At 40.5% G+C, this 21,463-nt stretch overlaps 1 protein-coding gene and 1 long non-coding RNA gene across 2 annotated transcripts in view; both read right to left on the reverse strand.

Annotated features, from left to right (window-relative positions):
- The window catches only part of LOC139680019 (uncharacterized), a 41,354-nt gene extending 40,232 nt beyond the window's left edge, over positions 1–1,122 (reverse strand). Inside the window, exon 1 of the long non-coding RNA XR_011699289.1 lies at positions 960–1,122. This is a non-coding gene — a long non-coding RNA (uncharacterized lncRNA). The remainder of the gene's footprint in view (positions 1–959) is intronic.
- An 8,375-nt stretch (positions 1,123–9,497) lies between these two features.
- On the reverse strand, positions 9,498–15,358 carry FZD10 (frizzled class receptor 10). The gene has a single exon (XM_071572197.1). It carries the CDS (start codon positions 14,322–14,324, stop codon positions 12,567–12,569), a length of 1,758 nt encoding a protein of 585 aa, XP_071428298.1. The 5' UTR covers positions 14,325–15,358; the 3' UTR covers positions 9,498–12,566.
- Positions 15,359–21,463: the final 6,105 nt, after the last annotated feature.

The following is a 21,463-nucleotide window of genomic DNA, read 5'->3' on the forward strand; positions in this document are numbered from 1 at the left end:
AAAAGATACTTTTTCAGTAATTGCATCAGCCCTTTTTCTTGTTGGCACAGGCACTCCCAAAGCATAGTGACCAATCACAGACTGTGCCAGGATCATGACCAAAAAGAACTTAGTTTTAAAAAACCCTCAAGTAACCCACAGCATTTGCACAGGCACTGCAAGAAAATAAACTGCGGTCTCCTAATTTTAAACATGTTTTAAAGCTTCTGATTTGGAGAATAAGATCTAGAACAGAATTTGTAAAGTTGTCTTATAATTTATTATTTTCTTTACGAGAATGATTTACTGTGCTGATGGTATCAGCTGCCTCAAATCTCTTTTGTAGTTGCCTGACTTTTAGGAGCTGGGCAGAGCATAGACTTAAATTCCTGAGGGAGATATCTTAGGTAATCTATGGAAAATATTAGATTTGGGGAGATGAATCAAACTTCCTCCAGCTAAAAGGTGTGGCTGTAATGCAGAACCTCCTGACTATAGAATAGCTATATACTAGCAGAATAAACGATCATTTAAAAAAAAGTTGTACTGTAACATCTAAAGGTGAGGCACAATATTTGTTCCATGAAGTGCTAAACTGGGAATGTAGTGTAGTACACTGCAACCACATTGCCACAGACAGAACTATCTGTTATCTTTATTTTTACAAGGTTTTGATTGCTCACAAACCTCCTCACAGACACGATTTCATGAAGGATTATAAAATAAGAAAATAAAATTTTAGTCACCCAATAACATGTTGTATTTTATAAAACATGGGAGTTCAGTAAGTCACCAGGCATTCACGTATCTTAAGCATCCCAAGCTCCAATCTATTCCAAGCTTCCCCTTCAAAAGCCATACCCCTTCTCTTGTTCTGCCTTAGCTTTACTCCTACATTTTAGACTGGTAATTCAAGGTTTTGCTCTTACCAAAATTATGAAGATGAAAGACCCAGCACAGAGGCAAGATATTAGTCTTACCCTCATAGGAAAAAAGCTGGTTCCTCATCACCCACAGGAATTCAGGAGGATATGGGAGCTCTGCCAAGATACCATCTTGGCCCACGAGACACAACAAGTCTTGCAGCTTCATGAATCTTTTGGAACTGGGAGAACAGCGGCCAGATATCATCACTCAGCTCTAGCTTGTTCCTGAAAGACAGTGACACTGCTCCTGCTGGGCTTCCAAAGCACCTGTGGGAACCACTGCTTCTTGCAGATTTAAGATATTGTTGATGCTGTATCTAAAAACTGTGGTTTGCAGCTCAGCTGACTGGGGGGATTTACCCCTCCAGCCCCGGGTGAGTCAGCAGTGCCTGCAGCAGTTCAGCTGTGCCTCCCTCCAGCATGTTCTTGCCTCAGAAGTTGGGAGGTTCCTCCAGTGCAATCCAGTTCATTATCTGCACCAGGATGATACAGTTTTGGTGCCAATATTTGGGTTAACAAACGTTATAGTTTGAGATGATCAGACTGAAGCACTAACTGAAGCCATATAAAGATCTAAGAAAGTAGAATAAAATACATGAAACTTTGAGTGTTTATTTTTTAGTTACTGCTTTGTGGTTCTGGGTGCTATTCAAGCACCCAGCTTGTTATGTTCTGCACTGTAGAGTGCCACAATATATTTCAGGGATTACTCTACTGTCACTTTTAGACTTATTTTTCATCTGAGGTCTGAGATATACCAATAACACATTAATCATGTGTCATTCATCCCATGGGAACACAGAAAACAAATAAAACTCAACCACCATTCCTTCCCTCACATGAGCAGCTCTCATTAACATGGGAATTTGTTTGGCTAGTTGTTTTTGTTGTTCTCAGAAATTACTTCTGCAAATAATCTGAATGAAGCAGAGAAAATTCAGAGACACCTTCTTAGTAAAAAAAAAAAAAAGGAAAAAAAGCCTCACTACATAGTGAGATTGTAGATTTGAAGTACAAATCTAAAAGATTAAATCTGCCTTGACATATCAACGTACTCAATATTTGCATGCTAAGAGTTCTATGTACTGCCAGATTGTGATGACAGAAAAGGATATTTCGTCATTTACATTTACTAAACTACACACAGACTACAACTGTTTGAGTGGTGTATGGTTTTGAACAGATAAAATGAAAAAACAAGCCATGAATCACTCATTGCAGTAACCCAGGGTTATTACTGTGAACTATTGTGAGTTGGACACTTCTACATCAGTCACAAGCAGACTCTGTACTTGATAAAATCAGTGGCAAAGCTGGCACTAGTGCTTCAAAAAGATTACTTTAGGAAAAGCAGATACAGTAGAGCCCCTGCAGTGTCAGTTGTGGTTTGGTGTTTTAAATTCCCTTGCATGTGGAAGGAACAGATCGCATTTACTGAAATTTTGCCTTTTGGTGTGTGTATGAAACAAGAGGTTGAGCTCCAGACTAGGCCGCTCCCGCTCCCATCAGTGATAGAAACAACCCTACATTTCAAAGGAACCTCCCTGCGAGGCCAAGGAACTTTTTGTTATGGAAATGCAACTCACTTGTTTGTTTTTGTTGATGTTTTGAAATGCCAAGTTGTAGATATGTCTGTTGTGTTAAACACATCAAACAAGGAAGCAGAACATCAGTCTCCTGCATTCGGAGTTCTGCTGTAGACATGGATAGTTTGCTTAAGGTCGCATTTCAAACAGCGGCTCTTTGATGCTTTAAATACCCGACTGCACAATCACCATTAACAGGAGGAGGTGGGAACATGCAGTCAAATGGAGATTACCTGAGGGAGAGGGGCATTAACAAGGGTTGCCAACCTGAAATATCTTCCGACTCAAAATTACTTCTAACTAGTGCAAAAACACAGACAAAGCCAAAAGCTCTCACTGCCAATGCTGATATTTACAGCGAGTGATAAATGGGAAAAAACAGTCTGATTCTCTACAATCTGAGAAAGGAACTCTTCATGGATACGGACTGTGGGTTCACCGAGAACGGGAAATCCCAGGATCTGAGCTGTGCCCCCGGCTGGTGTCCCAGGGAGCCTGGCCATGGCCACATCGTCCCACGGAGAGCTCCGACCTGCACAGCGCACAGATGGAAGTGCAAACTCACGGCACAACATTGTAGCAACTTTCGCTAAAGGGTCACTACGACCTTTTCAGCCCTTTTCAGCCCTGTGAGTCCCAAGCTGAAAAGAAAGTAATTAGTTTGCTTTCTGGACTTCAGAGTTCACACATGGAAGTTTCAGCAAGTAGAGACTTGAGTGCAGAACTTGTAAAAGAGAAACAGCAACCTGAGTTCTCAATATAACGTCTGAATGATTACTTTCAGAATTCTGTTTTTCTAGGAAATATTTATAGACAAATTGAATTTCTTTTTTTTTATCAGGGAGTGCATGATCCACTGAGTACTCATTCTGCCTGTGGTTCTGCTTTGGTGTTGTGTGTGATGTCTGAAACCCTGGGAAGGGGAACACAACCTCCCAATTGTTCCATTTATCATATTTCCTACACAGGAGAGTGAGGCTTCTGATGGCCAAGGGCTGAAACAAAGAAACACTTGGACCCAGCCCACTCCTGGGCTGTTCTCCATGTTGTTCTTTAAATGTGGCAATCCCCCAGTCTCATTGATGTTTCCTGTAGTACGTAATAAAGGCAGGATCTGGTTCATGAAGAACCTTGTTGAGAGGTCAGTAACCATCAGCAGTCTGTATGAAGCCAAATTTGGATGTTAAAAAAAGGAGGAAAGGACAAGCCATCTTCTGCCTTAAATTTGGTTTCATCATATCCTGCAAATGAAGGGCCTTGAGTGATTTTCAAAACTGATCAAAGAACTGTGTAATAATTCCCTTCACAGTCCAAACTATGTGGGCTCTAAGGGTGGAATTTTCAGAGAAACATGCAGAAGAACCTGTTGCCCCAGATAAGTTAATTAACAAAACCAGCAATGGCTCAAGTTCTGAATTTGATTATTCTAACCTCTTGCCACTGCATTCTAATTTGTTGTAAAAACCATATATTGGCAACTTCACTTTATCAAAAGATGCAACACTGTAATACCCTTCTCTTCTAATTGTGCAAGATCCTGTGCATAAAATTAGATATGAGATTCCGCTGTAAATATTGATGCACTTGGGCACAATAACCAGGAGAGTAGTGAATCAGATCAGTGCAATGGAAACAAAAGCTCCTGGGAACCAGGTTACATTAATGTGCAAAAAACCAAGGAGTTGAGTTTGTGCATCTTTAGCTTTAGTACTTACACTATGACAACTCCCTTGAGGCAGTTTGCCCTTCCTCCCCTCCTATGGTTCTGTTTCCATTATCTTTAGCCTACTTACTACCTATGCTCATTTTTCTTTCTCCTGTCTCACAACTTGCAAAGTTTCAACTCCCTCCATATAGATACACTAAGTCAGTGTTTACTTTTTTGTGAAATTTGCTATCAAAGACAACCCTACAGCACTCAATATTCAGAAGTCTCTTTCACACAGTTCTCCTTGTTAGATATGCAAAGGAGGTCCTTGAAGAGCTATTACAGAGTGTGAAAAGAAACCTAAAATTAGGTCCAACTTTTATGTTTCTAACTCAGCACCAAGACTGAAACAAAGCAAAAAAAAGAACTACCTGAAATACTACAGCTGCCTCTTTCTAAGCCAGTTCCCAAATGCTGGAGCAGGAGAGTTGGCACTATCTGTGGATTGGTGTTCCAGTACCACTCAGAATATCTCCCAAGTTTGGGGATGTGTTTTGGTGAAGATTTCAGGCACTTCAAGGAGTGGTCCAGACTAGCTAAGGTGAGAGTTGAAACAAAAGCTCGACCTTCCTTAATAAATTTTCTGGACCATTCTTTGTTATGGCAGGCCTAAAAGTAACAAAACATATCTGGTGGTCTGTTCCAGGCCACCTGAAATGCAGAGCTCGGGGTCTGAATATCTTTATATAAAGATCTGAAAGACAACAGGGGAAAGAACAAGCTAAGTTTTACACAACCCCCAAGCCCCCCCATCTGAAGTTGACCTTAAGTTGTAAGAAAAGGTCTTTGTCTGTCCCTTCTTAACCATGACAGTCACTCTTGTGCAAAATAACTTTACCACTACCATAAAGGAGGCACAAAGCTGAGAGAATGTGGGAGCTGAGCTTGTGCATGAAAATCCAAGCTCAGCACAAGTGCTGTTCCACACAGCTCTTGCCTTCCATTGTCCTGGATATGCAGGAGAATGGTATTGCTGCCCACTGTTTGTGGATCTCAATTATGCCTCAATTCAGCTGCAAAAATTTCTAGCAGGGAAATTACTAAAAACACCTGAAGAGATTTGCAAAGCATAAAACAATCTAAAGTGAGACTTGCTCTTCCAAATGCCACAGTTCAGATTTACTTGGTCCAGTGCTCTGTCCTTAAAATTACCTTTATAATTATCACCATGCCTGCATTGGGAATTGCACCAACTTAATTAAGTAGCTTTTTTAATCAGGTTTCAAATTGATCAAGTTAATTTAGCATAAAAATCCTATGTGGATATATAGCTTGGTTTTTATTCTCTACTCATTGTCAGTGAATAACTCAGGAAAATGTTACTTGCATGTCTTATGTCAGACAAGAAAAGCTTATTGAAGAAACTATAGGGCTGCATTGAGGTTGTTGCAAAAGTATGAGATCTCTAAGGGGACTGTCATATCTCATGACTAAAATCAGGATCCTAAAGAACAAAAAAGGTTCTTTTATGTAATTTAAAAAAAAAAAAGAACAATTATGATATGATTGAAAAATGCCTCAACACCGACAGTAACTAAAAGTGTAAAACCTCAATAGAAATCTGCCCTCTAAAAATCCATTTACAAAACAAAATGCTGACAGTATAAAATAAAAATATTTTGACCAGATTCACTAAAACCTTAAAAAGAAAAAAATGGTATAACTGAAAGAAAATCAAAGTTGCAGATTTTCAATACTATGATTCTAATGTTATCCAATCATTGCAATGATCATAGTCCAGTTTTAAAATTTGTTTATAGAACCACGAAGGTCAAAATGAGTCTCATCATTGCTACTTGCAATGGAGTTGTCAGTGTAACATTGCTATACCTGGGAGCTACTCAGGGTATGAGAAAGACAGGCTGAAGGCAGGTAAAATGTTTCTATTAGATCAGCTGGGTATAACTGGGAAAAACTTGCAAGCTTTGAGGCATACAAACCTCTCCTCAGGCTAAAAGCTTTTGAGTCAAAGGTGGGGTTTTTTTCCCCCCCTGTTTTAACAATTGATCAAATGTTCTTTATCCCTTTCCTGTTTATTATTTCACACAGATAGACATTAGTCTCAGATAAAAGAAATATAAAATAACAAATACATAAAACAGAACCAAACAATGCTTGTCTTCAACAAAAGAGTATTTTTAAGTTGAAGGCACCCGCTCAGAACTGGCAGTCTCTTCTTGACAGTCTCCTGTGTTCATCAGCACCTCTGGTAGCTTGGAACTTTGAACCTCTGTTTCTTACCACAGTCTTTCTCCAAAAAGAAAGATAAAACACAAGTTTTGAAATATCTTTTCGTTTATGTCGAACAAAAAAAGCTCAAAGCAGTCACAGGTACTGGCCAGTAGCACAGAAAGCTGTGTGTGGGCAGATTAGAGACTGAAAGGATGGGATCACTTGAGAGGAGGGTAAGAGAAGCCAGTCACATGCAGATGATGAAAGACTGATGAGCAGTGGAAGAGAGGGGAAGGGGAACAGAGGTGCTGATCAGTGAAGAAAGGAGGAAACAAGGTGCACATTGTGGGCTCCACTCAAAACGTTGCTGCTCATCGTTAGCTCCTGTGGATGCTGGAGGTCTGAGCCCCTTGGAAAAGGCAGAGAGCAAAGATGGGAACTGACTGAGGAATTGTTTTGGGATGAGCTGTCTTGCCAGCAGGAAATGCAGATTTATTACTATTGAGTATTTTGCAATAAATACAAGTGTAGTTCTCAAAAAGCAGAAATAAAAAAAAAAAACAAACAAAAAAATAAATCTCCATTCTAACATTATCGACATCCAGCATTTTTGAATTTGATTTTAAAATGACACTTTGTTTTGCAACATACTGTGCTTTGTTCATTTTAACATAGCACCACATTTTGAAAATATAATTGAAATACTTCCATTCACTGATATTTTTTCCTTATCATGGATTTATGTCACATCAGGGCTTTCAAAAAATGCTCTGATGTGGGGAAAAAAAGTCAAAATAATGACTTTTCCTGTAGCACATGCTTTCCCTGAGATAGGAAGTTTGATTGAAAGCATACCCTGAAATTAGTTGGACACCCATTGACTTCAGTGGAGCAGATCTATGAGGAGATCTTGAAGAATAGAAGGAAGAAACTAGTGACAACAAACTGAAGGAATTCCTTTTTAAACAATGCCTTACAAATATACACAATGATCACTCAGTCCTGCCTTTGATGTACAACTCCCCAAAGCTTTAACTTTGCTACTACAGGAAAAGCAGAATTGGGCTCCCAAACCAGACAGGCACGAACCACATCTGTTCTCAGACACACTGGAATTAACTAATGAGATACTGATGGCTGCACTGGGCATTTGCATCTGCATTGGCAAGTCTGTACCAAAGTCCTGCATTTACAACATGAAATAATTAAGAGGACTCATTTCTGTGACTTGGTGAAGTCAAAGCCTTGTTTGTGCTGTTTTCTAGAAATATCCATTACATTTCACAAGACCTAAAGCTATTTGGAACCATATTTTTTGAGATAAAATCAGATCTACCAAATCAGGACCTGTTTGTTTCACAAACCTGATCAGGTGTCTCTTCTGGATAAACGTGTAAAGATACAGAAAGCTCAAGCTGAACATGCTCATGGGCAATACATACTATTGTTTGGGAAAAAAAAATCAGGCTAATATTGGCACCCAAGGTGACTTTAACTTGTGGCTCACTGAAAATAAAGCTTTTGTAATAGGGATGTTGATACAACCCTGACTGTAACAGCACAAACACTGCTACTGAAATACAGTTTTGAGTAAGCTCCATCAAGGAGTGTTTTGTAAATGAATAATGACTTTGCTTAAAGCTAATCAACATCAAGTGTGTTAAAAAAGATGAAATAGTGCTGGAAGGCAGTGGGAGGTAGAGGAGCCTCAAAGTGCAAACAGGTGCTGATCTCCCTTCAGGGGGGATTGAGTGGCACAGACCTTACAGGCCTGTCACTTCTGATCAAAGCAAGCTCCAAGACCACATAATCACCATCACCCACCTTTTAAAGGATGCCCTGATTTATCATCTGTCAGTGTTAATAACTTGGCTACTCTGTCTAAAATACTTAAGAACATTACACAAGGATAACATTTCAAAAATTTTTTTAAGAAATGTGTAAATGTTTTAAACTAAAATGCACTGAAGTTGCTCCTTTGAGGCCATCTGTTGTTGGAGACCACCTGTCATCAAACGACCACCTGAGCACATAATATCCCATCATTACAGAACTATCCCCTTGAAGCCATGGATTTTAAGTGTTGGAATAAGAAGGGTGTATGTTACAGACACTGTTGTTACGGGGCTGCTCATATAGTTTGAAGCCATGGGATGACAGCCAGATGTGAATAATGGCTGTATAATAACATACATATGAAATGTTACTTTGGGAAAAATCTGATAAGAGATCTGAACATTCCTTGACTGAGCTCCTCACATCCTTTCAACCACGGTGCTTGCACTGTGCCGTTCAAAGTGTCCTAACATGTCACATTTCAAACTAAACCCTGAAACTACTGAGCTTAATTATATTTCTAAGATGCATCAGCATTTCACTGAGAAACAAGACTTTTACTATTGTAATTAGACTTCTGTGGCTTTTTTCCCCAAATCCCATTTTTACCTGCTGATCTCATACTCCTTCCTCATTCATCTCCCTCAGTAAACCAAAGTATTCGACTAAGCTACCCTTGCCAGAAAAAGGAACTTTCTGCCTTTCTTCTACCTGGCCCTAACATACAAATCTCCCCCTGAATGCTGAGACACAACACCACAGTTTGAGACAATTTCCACCCTGTGAGTTCTCTCCCTGCTCCAAGGGGAGAGAACAGAGCACTGTACACAGGCATGTGGCAAACACCTGATTCCTGATTTTCAGTGTGTGTAAACACTAACAGAATTAATTTCTTTTAGTGTTTTTATCTGATAAATGCCACTGGATGTGCTTTCCTCAACAAGTTTCCTATGCAGTGCCTGGATTGTTAATGTAACAATGTATGAACACTTTTCCTAAAAGTCTGATGATAAGCAAATACCTAATAGGCCTTGACACTACTTAGAAAAAAATGCTATAAAATTCAACAAATAAAAATACAAACATGATTTCACTAAAATTTAAAATTACTGTGAAAACTAAAGAGGTTTAATAAAGAATATTTTTGAGATATTGTCTTAATTTTTGTTTTATTATTATCATCATTTTAATTATACACAGCCTTCTAAGAAAATAATAACATTCTGTGTTAATTATTAATAATGTTTTATTAAATTAATGAAATGTTGTGAAAATAACTATATCATTTTCCCTTAACAGTTGTAATCTTCCAATTTCCTTAAGTAGCAACTTCAGTATTAAACTGTTAAGACCGTTAGGAGTTATAGGACAATAAGAAGGACAATTTCTGAAATAATTCTTAAGATGTCCTTAAAGACAACCATTACACTCTGGTGCATTTACAGTGCACTAGTCCTGGTGTAAAGAAATAAGCTTCATTATATACTTGAAGAATCTTTCCTGCTTACCTGTAAACCCCTCCCCAAAGAATAATTCCTGAATAGCTGCAAACATGAAATAAAATCTGACTACTTAGTTCACAGCTTAGTGAGAATCTATTTGTACCACGATGCATTTAGCCAAGCTTTCATATTTGGCATTTTCATAGAACTTGCAGTTCTGCTCTGGTGACAATGAAGGGCCTCAGCTGACAAGTGATTAAACTCAGACTGGCAGCAGGAATTCAGCCACTGCTGAACATCTTTCTTCATTTTTCCCTTCTTCCAGGATCCTCATATCAGGCTGTAAGAATTCATCCCCAACAATGAAAGCAAATAATTTTCTATTGCCTACAAAAATAGCAAGATGTTTATTTGAGTGACTAATGTATTTTAGAGTGAAGCCTGAAATCATCCTCCAAACAAACCTGTCACTAGTAAAACCAGCACTAACCTTTCCATCAGAGATTAAATTTGTGTGAGGCAGACACATTCCTGGCAAGGTGACACACACGGTAACAGAACACACATTTGAAGGGTTCCTGTAGCAATCTGCAATACACAAGTCACTTTAAACTTTGTATTTCTTAGGCTCTAATGCAACTGATCTTCATGAGAACATACACAGATGCACAGGCATTAATTCAGTAGTTTCAGAAGTGGATTTGTTTAGTGCAATGTCCTACTTTGGCTCCAGCAGGGTGTCCTCTGACAGGATTAACTTCCAGGGCATCTAAAAGCCGTGTATCCAACTGTGGCACACAGACACAAAGGAGCAAAAATATATTATCTCTTCCCCGCAAAGATAAATTTTATATTGAAAGCTGCTTTGAATATGTGCATTTTATGTAAAGATTATTAATAATACCTCCAATATAGTTTTTGTCATTTAAGTTTCTCCTCATTGCTGGAAATATTAAAAAGAGTAAAAGAAGGCAAAAATTTATCTGTCACAATACACAGATAAGTTGTAAAAAGAGATCACTAATAAAGAACCTTTTGTTTAAAGTTCCCAGGCACAAGATGACTGTCACAGGGACCCTCTCTCTACCCTAGTCCATTAAGACCTCTCTTCCTTCTGTGATGAGATATCTGACAAAGGGTTTTCCAGAACAGCCTGTGTGAGAAAGTGAGGTTCTGTTCCTGTCCCTCCAGGTGATCGCAGAGTCTCTTAGTCAACAGCATGGAAAACTTCAGGTTCACACAAAGTCATGCTCCACTCAAAACTTCTTGAAAACCTGTTTATAATGTTACCAGCTAACTTTCCCAAAGCAGTGTTCAAATCCTGCGTTCGCATTTCCCGGTCTTCCCTAAGTCTTTTCACAAATAATAGTGATACTTTCAGTAGTGTCAGAAGGAGGGGAGGGCAATTCCCCGAAGGGTAGAGACAGCATTGTATTCAAGCTGTGTGAAGTGAGCCAGCTATCTTTAACATGCTGAACATACCCTATGCAAATTTTAAAGGGGTGTTAACCAAGGATCATTGTTGTAATCTCAGTGCTTTGTAAACACGGTACTACTCTACATCACTGCAGCTTTTTACATCACTAAAGCTTCTTCCCGTTCTGTTTTCTCAGTTGTAGAGGCTCACAGAAAGATGCAACTTCAAAATCCATTTATTTAATTCCAACTTGCAATTTCGAGTAACTGCTGTTCTCTCTGCTTACACTTGCAGGCAAGTATAAAAACAACTGTTATATTCAAAGTGTGCTTTTATCAAATAATCGAGAGAAGTTTATTAACTGCAAAGCACATCAGAGAAAGTTTAGAACGCACAAAATTATCAAACTAAAGAACATATTTTATTTTTAATAAAATAGTGGAGCATGAAAAATAATTGTATATTACAAATATATACAGCACAAAACTGTGCACCCCCAGCACAGTAAAGAGCATCACTCTATACAAAGCTTCCCTTTGCAGAATCTAGTGCTTCTTGATCTATTCATAGTGAGAATTTGTTTAACAATAGAAAGAGTCAATAAGCCCTTTGGGTCTCTTTGAATTGATCTCCCCCCCTTTTTTTTGCACAAATCAGTCCAAACGTGTATAACATTGGCTTGATTTCCATTAAAAAGCCACAAAATGTAACACTAAAGGGTTTCTGAGGACTAGACCTCTTAGTTCTTTTGTTAAGAGATTTCTTTTGTTGTCTTTATGTACAGCAAAATACTTGTTTCTCTTTTCATGTCATGGTAAGAAAAAAAAATGTATTGCACATTATTCTTATTCACAAAGTTTGTGTCTGGTGCAGGAAGTTTCTCTTTTGGTGAAAGAATATTGGTGAGCATTATAGATTGAACCTATTTTTAGGCACTCCAAACCCACTAGGCTGAGCTGAGTTGTAAAGGATTTTAAAGTTAGCACGGAAGTTGCTTTCCCGGATAGCATCCTTACTGCGGAGAGGTCTCCTCGGGACCTTGGTGTCCCCGAAGAGACAATGCTCGCTCGGCCACTTGTAAAACCAAACCACTGCTCCAAAAACTTGACTCTACCTTGTTACTGAGAAACTTACAGGAAATCCAGCTCAGCTACATGAAAAAGTTAAGTAAGTGTTTGTTGTTGTGTTTGGTTTTGTTTTTTATTTTTTGTGTGATTTTTTTTTTAATCTGAGGGCTGGATGTTTTACTTAACTACAAATTAGTAACAGAACAGACTGTTTTAATTCACAATATTACTTTCACTGAAAACCTTTCCATAGGTACATTTACCTTCAGTTTTTCACCAGGTCCTGAATTCAGCATGATACATTTTTTGTGCCTTGAGATATTAAACTGTTCTGACAAAAAAAAAAAAAAGCACCATTCATTTTTTAATTTCTGACTCTACTGTGGACATTTGTAAGCCTGTAGAGGTGAGATCAGTCTTTTCTTTAACCTGGTCACACACAAGTGGGTGGTTGTAAAGTCGATTCATATTTTGCAAGGTGATTTTTCTGTGGATGTTGAGGTTTTTTGTAGATTCCACTACTTGTAATAACACTTGCTGGTTTTCTCCTACTCCTCTTCTTTAATCTCCGACTACAAACATTTTGCCAGGATTGAAGAGTCTTGGAAGTCCAGATCCACATACCACTAGTAATGCCCACAACTAATAACATAAAAATTTTGACCATAAAGATTTCTACTGCTGGAATAGAATTATTCATCATGCAGTCTAAATTTTTAGTCTGGTTGTTCATCTTGCATTTCTGCTGAGTTGCCACAATTTTCCAATAATCCATATTCAGTCTTTCATAAAAATAGCAAGCTATCACACAAGTTGCAGGCACTGTATACAAGACTGAGAAGACACCAATCCTGACCATAAGTTTCTCCAGCTTGTCTGTGTTTTCTCCACCTGTTTTCATCACCCTCCTGATATGAAAAAGGGCCACAAACCCAGAAAGAATAAAAGAAGTGCCAATGATTAGATAACAAGCCAAAGGAATGAGTACAAACCCCGTCAAGGCATTCACATCCATGCTGCCAACATAGCACAACCCTGTCAGCTCGTCTCCAGCCACCCTTCTCATAACTAGGATCATTATGGTCTTCACAGCTGGAATGGCCCATGCTGCCAAGTGAAAGTAGCTACTGTTTGCTTCGATTGCTTCATGTCCCCACTTTTTCCCAGCTGCGAGAAACCAAGTTAAAGTCAAGATAACCCACCACAAGGAACTTGCCATACCAAAGTAATACAGAACCAGGAACACAATGGTGCAGCCAGTGCTCTCCAGTCCCTCCTGGATGACATAGAGCTGGCCGCTGTCCCTATCACAGGCAATACTTTCAGCACCTGAAAAGAGGCGAATGATGTACCCCACTGAGTAGACACAGTAGCACATTGAGAGGAAGATAATGGGCCTCTCGGGGTACTTGAAACGCTGAGGATCTATCAGAAACGTGAGTACAGTGAAAGCACTGGAGAAGAAGCACAGAATGGACCAGATGGCAATCCAAATGACAGCGAACTGTTTGTCATCCCTGCTCCAGTAAACATCAACCCCTGGAGTGCAGAGCGGCGCGCAGGAAGCGCTCTTTTCCACATGGTGGAACTTGCCAGGATTTTCGCAGGAGGTTCTGCTGAGACTGTCCTTATGCTGCTGTAGGTCGTGGCCACTGCTGGGCCGCTGTGGACGAAACATGGGTGGCAGCATGCTGGATCCTCTGGGTGGCTCATCGGACCCGTTGTTGGGGGCTTCCATGCACAGGTAATTGGGGTCGTTCTTGTTGGGCAGTTTGCTGCAGTCCAACGAGTCTGGCCATTTAAAATTGAACTGCTCCATAATAGGGGAGCACTTCAGCCTCGCCTGCTCGCACATCACCCTGCAGGCTGGGATTGGGGTAGAAACCTGCTCAGTGCACATCGGCGCGTAGAGGGAGCAGAGGAAAAATTTCAGATGGCTGTGGCAGCCGTACTCCACCAAGGGGGCAAACTCGTGCAGCTGGATGGCAGCTTCCCTCTGGTTTTCGTGCCCCATCAGGTTCGGCATCCTCGTCATGTTGTAGCCAATATCCTTGCACATGGGGATCTCTATCGGCTGGCACCTCCCGTCGCCGGGGCGGTCGATGTCCATGGAGCTGATGCCGGCGCAGAAGCCGCTCAGCCAGCAGAGCACCAGGACGGTCCTGCCGGCGTTCCTCGCCGCCGGCCCCATCGCGGCGGCTCTCGTCGGGCCGGAGAGCGGGGCTGCGGCCTCGGGGGTCACTGCAGCGGCCGCCGGGCCCCTGCCCGGGACAGCATCGCCCCCGAGCCGGCCGAGGGCGCGGGGCGGGGGGCGGCGTTGCGGGGCAGCATCGCCCGGGCCCCGCGGGGAGAGGGCGGGCGGCTCCCCCGGCGGCCGCGGCAAGGGAGAGCCGCCCCAGCACACAGATGCGCGGAACTTACTGCGGGCAGCCCGGCAACTTTCTTTTCCCCGGGCTTCCACTTTTGCGATCCGTCTTCCCACCACCCTTCCTCCTCCTCCTCCTCCTCTTCCTCGTTCCCGGCAGACCGATGCCGGGATAGTTTTGTGTCCGGGCAGATCAGATCCGAGCGATCACCGCTTCCACTCGCACATGTCCCGGGCGGCTCTTTGGTGCAGCGGGTGTCTCCGGGGATTTTTCTTCTCCCTAGAACTGGTCACAGCTCCGCACTTTCTTGCCGAGAGGTGGGGATTGGTTTATCCGAGTGCAGAATAAAGGAGGAGGAGGAGGAAATATCTAAGCCATTGAAGAGGGGGGCCTGGAAAATCCCCCCTGCCTTCCTCGCCGCCCTCTGGTCTGGGTTTGCAATAGGTCGGCTCCGCCGCGCTTTGCCGAGCAGCGCTTGGCGTGTGCGTGTTGTCTGAGCCGGCTCCGCTCCCCCCGCCTGGCAGGAACTCCTGGGGCCGGAGCAGCTGGGGCTTTGGGGGGCGGCTGAGTCCAAGGATAAAATAAAGTAAAAAAAAGCACCAAGGAAAAAAAAAAGATCTGTGCAGGATCCGCCTCGCATACGACATCCACTTTGCATGAGAAAGGTGAAGCTGACACGGTGATTACTTTCCAATCACTCGGAACGCCTTGAAACCTCCTTAAGGACCCCTACAGGTTCTCCTTGATCGGCACAGATTAGAAAAAACTCCATTTGTTTCTCTCTCCTGTCTTTCCTTCCTTTCTCCTTTCCCTCCCATTGCCCTCCCTTGAAAGTTTAACAAGATCTTTTCTGTAGAAGGCGTCAGCCTGCCCTCCCTCGCTCAGGTAGGAAGCCAGGGAGAGCGAAGGCTTCAGACTTCGTGTCTCCTAATAAGAGGGTTGAAGGTGGTGCCTCCTTGACTGCCTTTATTGGAGGGGGGGCAAAGCTTTAGCAGGGAGGATGTGGGGAGGAGGATGCATTTTATGACGAGTGCTATAAACTCTTCGCTGACAGGGTCATAAAATATGGTTGCTTTCAGCCTGGAATCTCAGCTGTTTTCAAATGTCGTGCTTTGTCTCGAATTCCTAAATGAACAGGACAGGCAGGATTGCTGAAAAAGTACCTGATTATGGTTTTAATCAGAGTATGGCATCACTGGAAAAGTAGCTTGGCTTTCTTTTTTTTTTTTTTTTCTATTCCTTAAATAAGAATCCCTAACTAGAGACATACCCTTGGGGAAGTTACTTCATCCACTATAGAAAAGATACCTAGAGATTTTGGAGATGGGAAAAATTCTGAAGTGAGTTGTGTTTACTTTTAAAGTTAAACTTGGAGATTTATTTTGCTTATTGGTCTATCAGAGCTAGAAGGAGGAAGTTAAATCCCAAGCCAAACTATAATTCGCAATTTTAGAGACGGAAAAGGAGCACTGTGATCAGAAGTCAAAGATTAGCTCTACTCAACCCCCCCTTACCTCCCCTTTGAGCTTAGTTTTAGCGAACATATTAATGAAGAAGGAAAATCTCTTTTACTCTTCATTCATGTGCACCCACACAAACCGGGCTCCTCTCCATTAGTCCTGTTTCTTATCGAAAAGAACACGGATTCTCCTGGAAACTACCAAATCCCGCAGGGTCAGAGTTAATACCCCACCAGGCTCTAGAAAGGAAACTGTTGGCTTCCTCAATTGTGATAAGGGTGAAATGGATCCAAGCAAGGACAACAAACCAGGGCTAATGTTTGTCTTTGAAACCCCTGAAGATGGGGCTAGTTTTTGCCTAGGAGTAAAAGCCATCATACAAATGTTTTAAAACAGTAGTCCTTTTTGTGGCTTTTCAGTGGATCGAAGAGATTATATTAATAAAGTCCTGGTCTTAGGGACTGACCTTTCCTTGGGCACTTATAGATTCCTTAGGGAATGTTACAAAAGCAGGCAGTGTTACGTGCAAAAAAAAACTTTATTTATTTTAGTGTGTCTGTGTGTATGTATGTGTGTGAGAGAGTGTGTGTTGGGGCATTTCCATTCTTCATTAATCTAAGCCTGTTTTCTTAGTAGTTGTATTCATCCTGATTCCTCTTCTAGAGAGCTCAGTTGGGGGTAGCAGGGAAGTGTGGGGAAAGCTTTCACAATGAACAAGTAAGTTCTGCTTTAAAAAGTAGAATTTAAATAATAATAAAAAGTGGAATTTAAATAATACGTAGAATGAACATATTCAGTGTTTGTTTTGCTCAACTTGATTGTTTGGGAGTTTGCTTTTATTTTTTTTTCAACAAGTATTTTTGTACAGCATATTCTATCACCATTGATATTAAAGTAATCTAGAAAAAAATACATGAAATAAAACATGACCTTTTTCTTCCATAGCACTGGTAACAACCTTTTTTCTCCTAAGAGGCAAAAAGAAACATAAATGAAAGAGAGGGAAAAAAAGCGGGGGGAAACCTCCAACCTTTGTAGTTGTGTCTCTCTTAATTGATCTTTCATGTGCCAATTTAAATCAGCCTTGTTTTTCTAGCCATTATTTTAGGCAGTGCATCCTGCTTTAGATCATTTATTTTACTTTCTATATTTTTTAAAGAGCTATCTCGGAGCATCACCCATTCAACGAGCCTGAGTCAGTGAAAGTAACAAATAGAACGTTATTACAGAAAAATGAGAGCGCTGAGAAATCAGCAACTGGAAGATACCTCTGTAACTAATAAATGAAAAGAGCCTTTTGATGGCTCCAGCTGAAAAGATATTTTATTTTATTTTTTTTTCTCCTGTGTGTGGGATTTGAGATGTGTGATTCTATGGAGCAGCCAGGCACCCCTGCTGCTAGGCCCTGGCTAGGAGTTGGCCCCCCTCTGGCAAATGTTATGGAGAATTGGGAGGAATTTTATGGCTGTCTTTTCCCTCAGCTCTTTTTTCTTTTGTCTTCTTTGAAGAATGACTTTAGACATTTTATTTACATATTTAACCATGGATGAAAGAGGAAAAAGAAAGCATTTGGGCCGTTGTGGGAATAGTGATATGTTTAAATTAATGGAAATCTTATTAGGCTTCTAAAATTTTAAGCAAAAGATTTTTAATGAAACTTTATAATTAAACATGATTTCAAATAATGTGCCAACTCACAGGAAGGATGCATTTCTCCCTCTAGCCATCCATCTCCCCACCTCCCAAAAATGTGCAGAGGAATAATCTGTATCTTAAAGTCCAGCTCTTCTTCTGTCCTGTGAGGAAAAGATTAAAAAACTTGAATATTTAATAAGGCATGTGATAATTCAAACCATAACTAAATATTTTGTAGGTGAAGCAAATGATAAACAAGCCAAGAAAAAAGACACCACCAGCCCTCATCCCTGCAATGGCAAAGTTTAATGCTGTATAATCTATTACAGTGACAGTGTAATAAAATACTTTGATATGGGTAGGGGTGAAAATCAAAGTTGCATCTATTTAGAGTCAATGGAAATTACAGTGGTTTTCTGAAATGGGATTAAAGAAGACCCAAATAATCCATTTGAGATAAAATGTTCCGACACTTCAGCAGTAAAGAGAAATGAAATTATCAGCTTGGGGAGTTGAAGAGTTAATTAGTACATTAAAGATTTTTAGTTAAATAGTCTAAATTATGTATGATTAACAATAGTGTGTTATGAAAGAATGTGAACTGATACTGACAATCCTGTGTTTAAAAAGTCTGTAGCTATAACTGGTTTTCAGGTTTAATATTTCTGGCCAGCTGATTATTACACAAAAAATAGAGATCAGTTTAATGTTATTCCCATTCAATAATCCTCTCCTCATCTATATTTGTATACATTTATTCAGATACTTTTAAACTCCTTACATCTGCTACGTGTTTCATTCCAAATTCTAACATATATATGAAAAAAAAAAGTTAGCCATACAGAAGATAACAACTGTAAAAGAAAAAGATCACACACAAGAAAAGAAAGCTGATAACCATTTTAGCAATTTTATAAGCCTGTATTTCTTACTGAATTTCCACTAGACATTAATAAAATTAAATGGCATGCAGAGAAATGTTTCCTTTTTAAACCAACTGGGCTTATTTTTCCCCAGCCACAGAATCTTTGTAGCAGTTTTCCTCCAAAATTTAGGTAAACATGCCTGCCTAATAGGACAGGCATACTGAGAAATATTCCCATGCAACTGCGAATATTCACAATGCAGGAAAGTTTTAATTGCCTTAGAAAGCCACCACCACCAACAGTTAAAAGAATTAAAAACAAAAACAAATCATAAATGGATGAGTGGGTTGTATAGTATTGCTCTAATACAATTTAGCTGGCTATTTTAAGGGCACTTCCCTTGAAATGTGGTTTGAAATATTACCAAAGGTTCGACGGGGTGCATTAGTGTGAATTGCAAATCAGAACATTTCTTTAATCCCCTTTTCATGGCCTGGCTTCGGATCAGTGGCATCTAAGGGACTCCCCACTGCTTCTGGCTCAGGAGGAACCATTCACTGGGGCAGCTTCCCTCCTCTATTCCCACAGTCCAGAAAACAACACCACAGACAGACACCCTCCAACTAAATTAGATTAAACTCCTTCTCTTCCACAGCACATTAGCCTTTTCACTGCCCAAGATTCATTATTCAGCTACTCCTAATTTAAAGATACAGTATTTTTCTCCTCTTAGGAACAAAAACAACAAACAAACTTAAAGGAAAAGCAGAAAAAAATCCTGGTCAGAAATAAACCAAATAATTCTACAATGAGAATATCCTTTTCACTTATACTCTAATATTACAGGGCTATTATACTTTTAGAGCACAGGTCACAGCACAAAGTTCTACTTACACTAAAATCAAGGACAGGCCCAGTAAAAAAGAAAAGGCACACAGAATTTCTTTTCTTATATACACCATTCAATAAACTTTTTTCATCAGTCTTTTTGCATGCACTGTCTGCATATCTTGCAGTCAAATCTAGGCTTGTAAAGGCATAAACATAGTGAGAACTTCATATGATAGTGAGGATTAATTAGCTGTCATTTCTTCCCTTATTTCCATCCATAACTTTTCCTGTCTTTTCAAGGTGAAACCAGTCTTTTAAAATCCCTCCCATTCAGGTGGGAGTCTGTACCTCTTCACACATGCAAGTGAAAGCAGGTAACAACAGGCAGGAGCAGTAGAACCCCAAGCAAACTGCCTCTTGAGTCTCAGGAGTCTGTATGGCTACGCCTGCACTCACAGTGTCGGGCACTGCAGGAACATGAACCACCTCCCAGGAACTGCCACTTCTGGGCACTAGTTTGTATAACCTGTAGCACTTGTGTGCCACCTGGATGGTCCAAAAGGAGAAAAGTAATAATATCTGGCCTTTAATTTCTCTGATTTAAGGAGAAATGAACTCTGGTGCAAGAAAAATTTCTACTCCTCATGTTTTTGAGTGCCCAGGTGGGCAAGAAAGCCAATGGCATCCTGGCTTGGATCAGCAATAGTGTGGCCAGCAGGACCAGGGCAGTGACCATTCCCCTGTGCTGGGCACGGGTTTGGGCGCCTCACCACAAGAAAGACATTGAGGGGCTGGAGTTTGTTCAGAGAAGGACAAGGGAGCTGGGGAAGGTCTGGAGCATAACTCTGATGAGGAGCAGCTGAGGGAGCTGGGGAAGCTCAGCCTGGAGAAAAGAAGGCTCAGGAGGAACCTCCTAACTCTCTACAGCTCCCTGAGAGGAAGTTGTAGCCAGGTGGGGGTCGGGCTCTGCTCCCAGGGAACAAGCCATAGGACAAGAGGAAATGGCCTCAAATTGCATCAGGGGAGGTTTAGATTGGATATTAGGGAAAATTTCTTCATGGAAAGGGCTGTCAAGCACTGGAACAGGTTTCTCAGGGCAGTGGTGGAATCACCAGCCCTCGGGGTATTTAAAAGACATGTAGATGTGCTTAGTGACGTGGTGCCTTGGCACTGCTGGGGGAACAGTTGGACTTGATCTTAAAAGATCTTTTCCAACCTAAATGATTCTATGCTGTTTTGTAAAGTAGAATAAAGTATCTGTCCAATAAAATTCTGATACAAATATTTGAAGCATCTAGCTTGCAGAGATCTAGAAAAATTGGATTTGGTCTTCTGGAAGATCCTGAGAGGTACTCTCAGTGCTTGCAGCTCCCAGCTGTAGAGCCTCAAAGGTACCACAAAGTGTTGTTCTCTGTCCACCACTCATGTCCTTTTGAAGGCAATAAATAAGATTACATATCCTTCTGGTATTTCCATAACTGGCCAGATTCAAGAAATTATGAAGATGATGCAGTTCTTGAGAAATAAACAAAAGAATCTGTGAATCAGCACATTTTCAGACTTCTGCACGTCTCAGACTTGATATAATAATTTAAAAAAAGAAAATTTGACCTACAAAACTTGAAAAATCTCCCTCACTGAAAATCGGTGACAGCTGCAGTCTTTAATTCTCTTACATGCTTTTTGCAATATCCCTATTCCATAAGAAGATGGCATTGTCTTTCATCAACTGTTCAGCAGCAGAGAGTTGGGATGCATTAGATCAGTCAGTTCTTTTAATCCCATCTCTTCCAAACTCAGTATTTTGGTATTATTTCTATGGTCTTTTTCACTTCAGAAGACTAGTGTATACTTTTACAGTGCCCCACTTCATAAAGCCTGTGTGTTTGTCCCATGCAAGAAGAAAAGAACAATTTCAGAGTTTTATCAGCAACTCTAAGCTGTCATGCAGGGAAAACTAACCAGCATTAGTAATCTATTAGAATCATTGAATTGTTAAGGTTGGAAAAGACCTCTAAGATCATCAAATTCTACCAATGGGTTTAAGATGATTTGCTAGTTTGGAATGTAAGCTAAAATTCCAGACCTCTCTATGGGAGCACTCATGTCTTCTCACTCACTCTAACTTACACTGTTGTCTTAAGATAATTTTTATTTGCATAATTTAATAAT

This window comes from Pithys albifrons, chromosome 17 (genome assembly GCF_047495875.1).
Source record: "Pithys albifrons albifrons isolate INPA30051 chromosome 17, PitAlb_v1, whole genome shotgun sequence".
NCBI lineage: Eukaryota > Metazoa > Chordata > Aves > Passeriformes > Thamnophilidae > Pithys > Pithys albifrons.

Bases quoted from the DNA above. Each gene is read 5' to 3' on its own strand.
- FZD10 (XM_071572197.1), bottom strand. From the start codon at position 14,324: ATGGGGCCGGCGGCGAGGAACGCCGGCAGGACCGTCCTGGTGCTCTGC.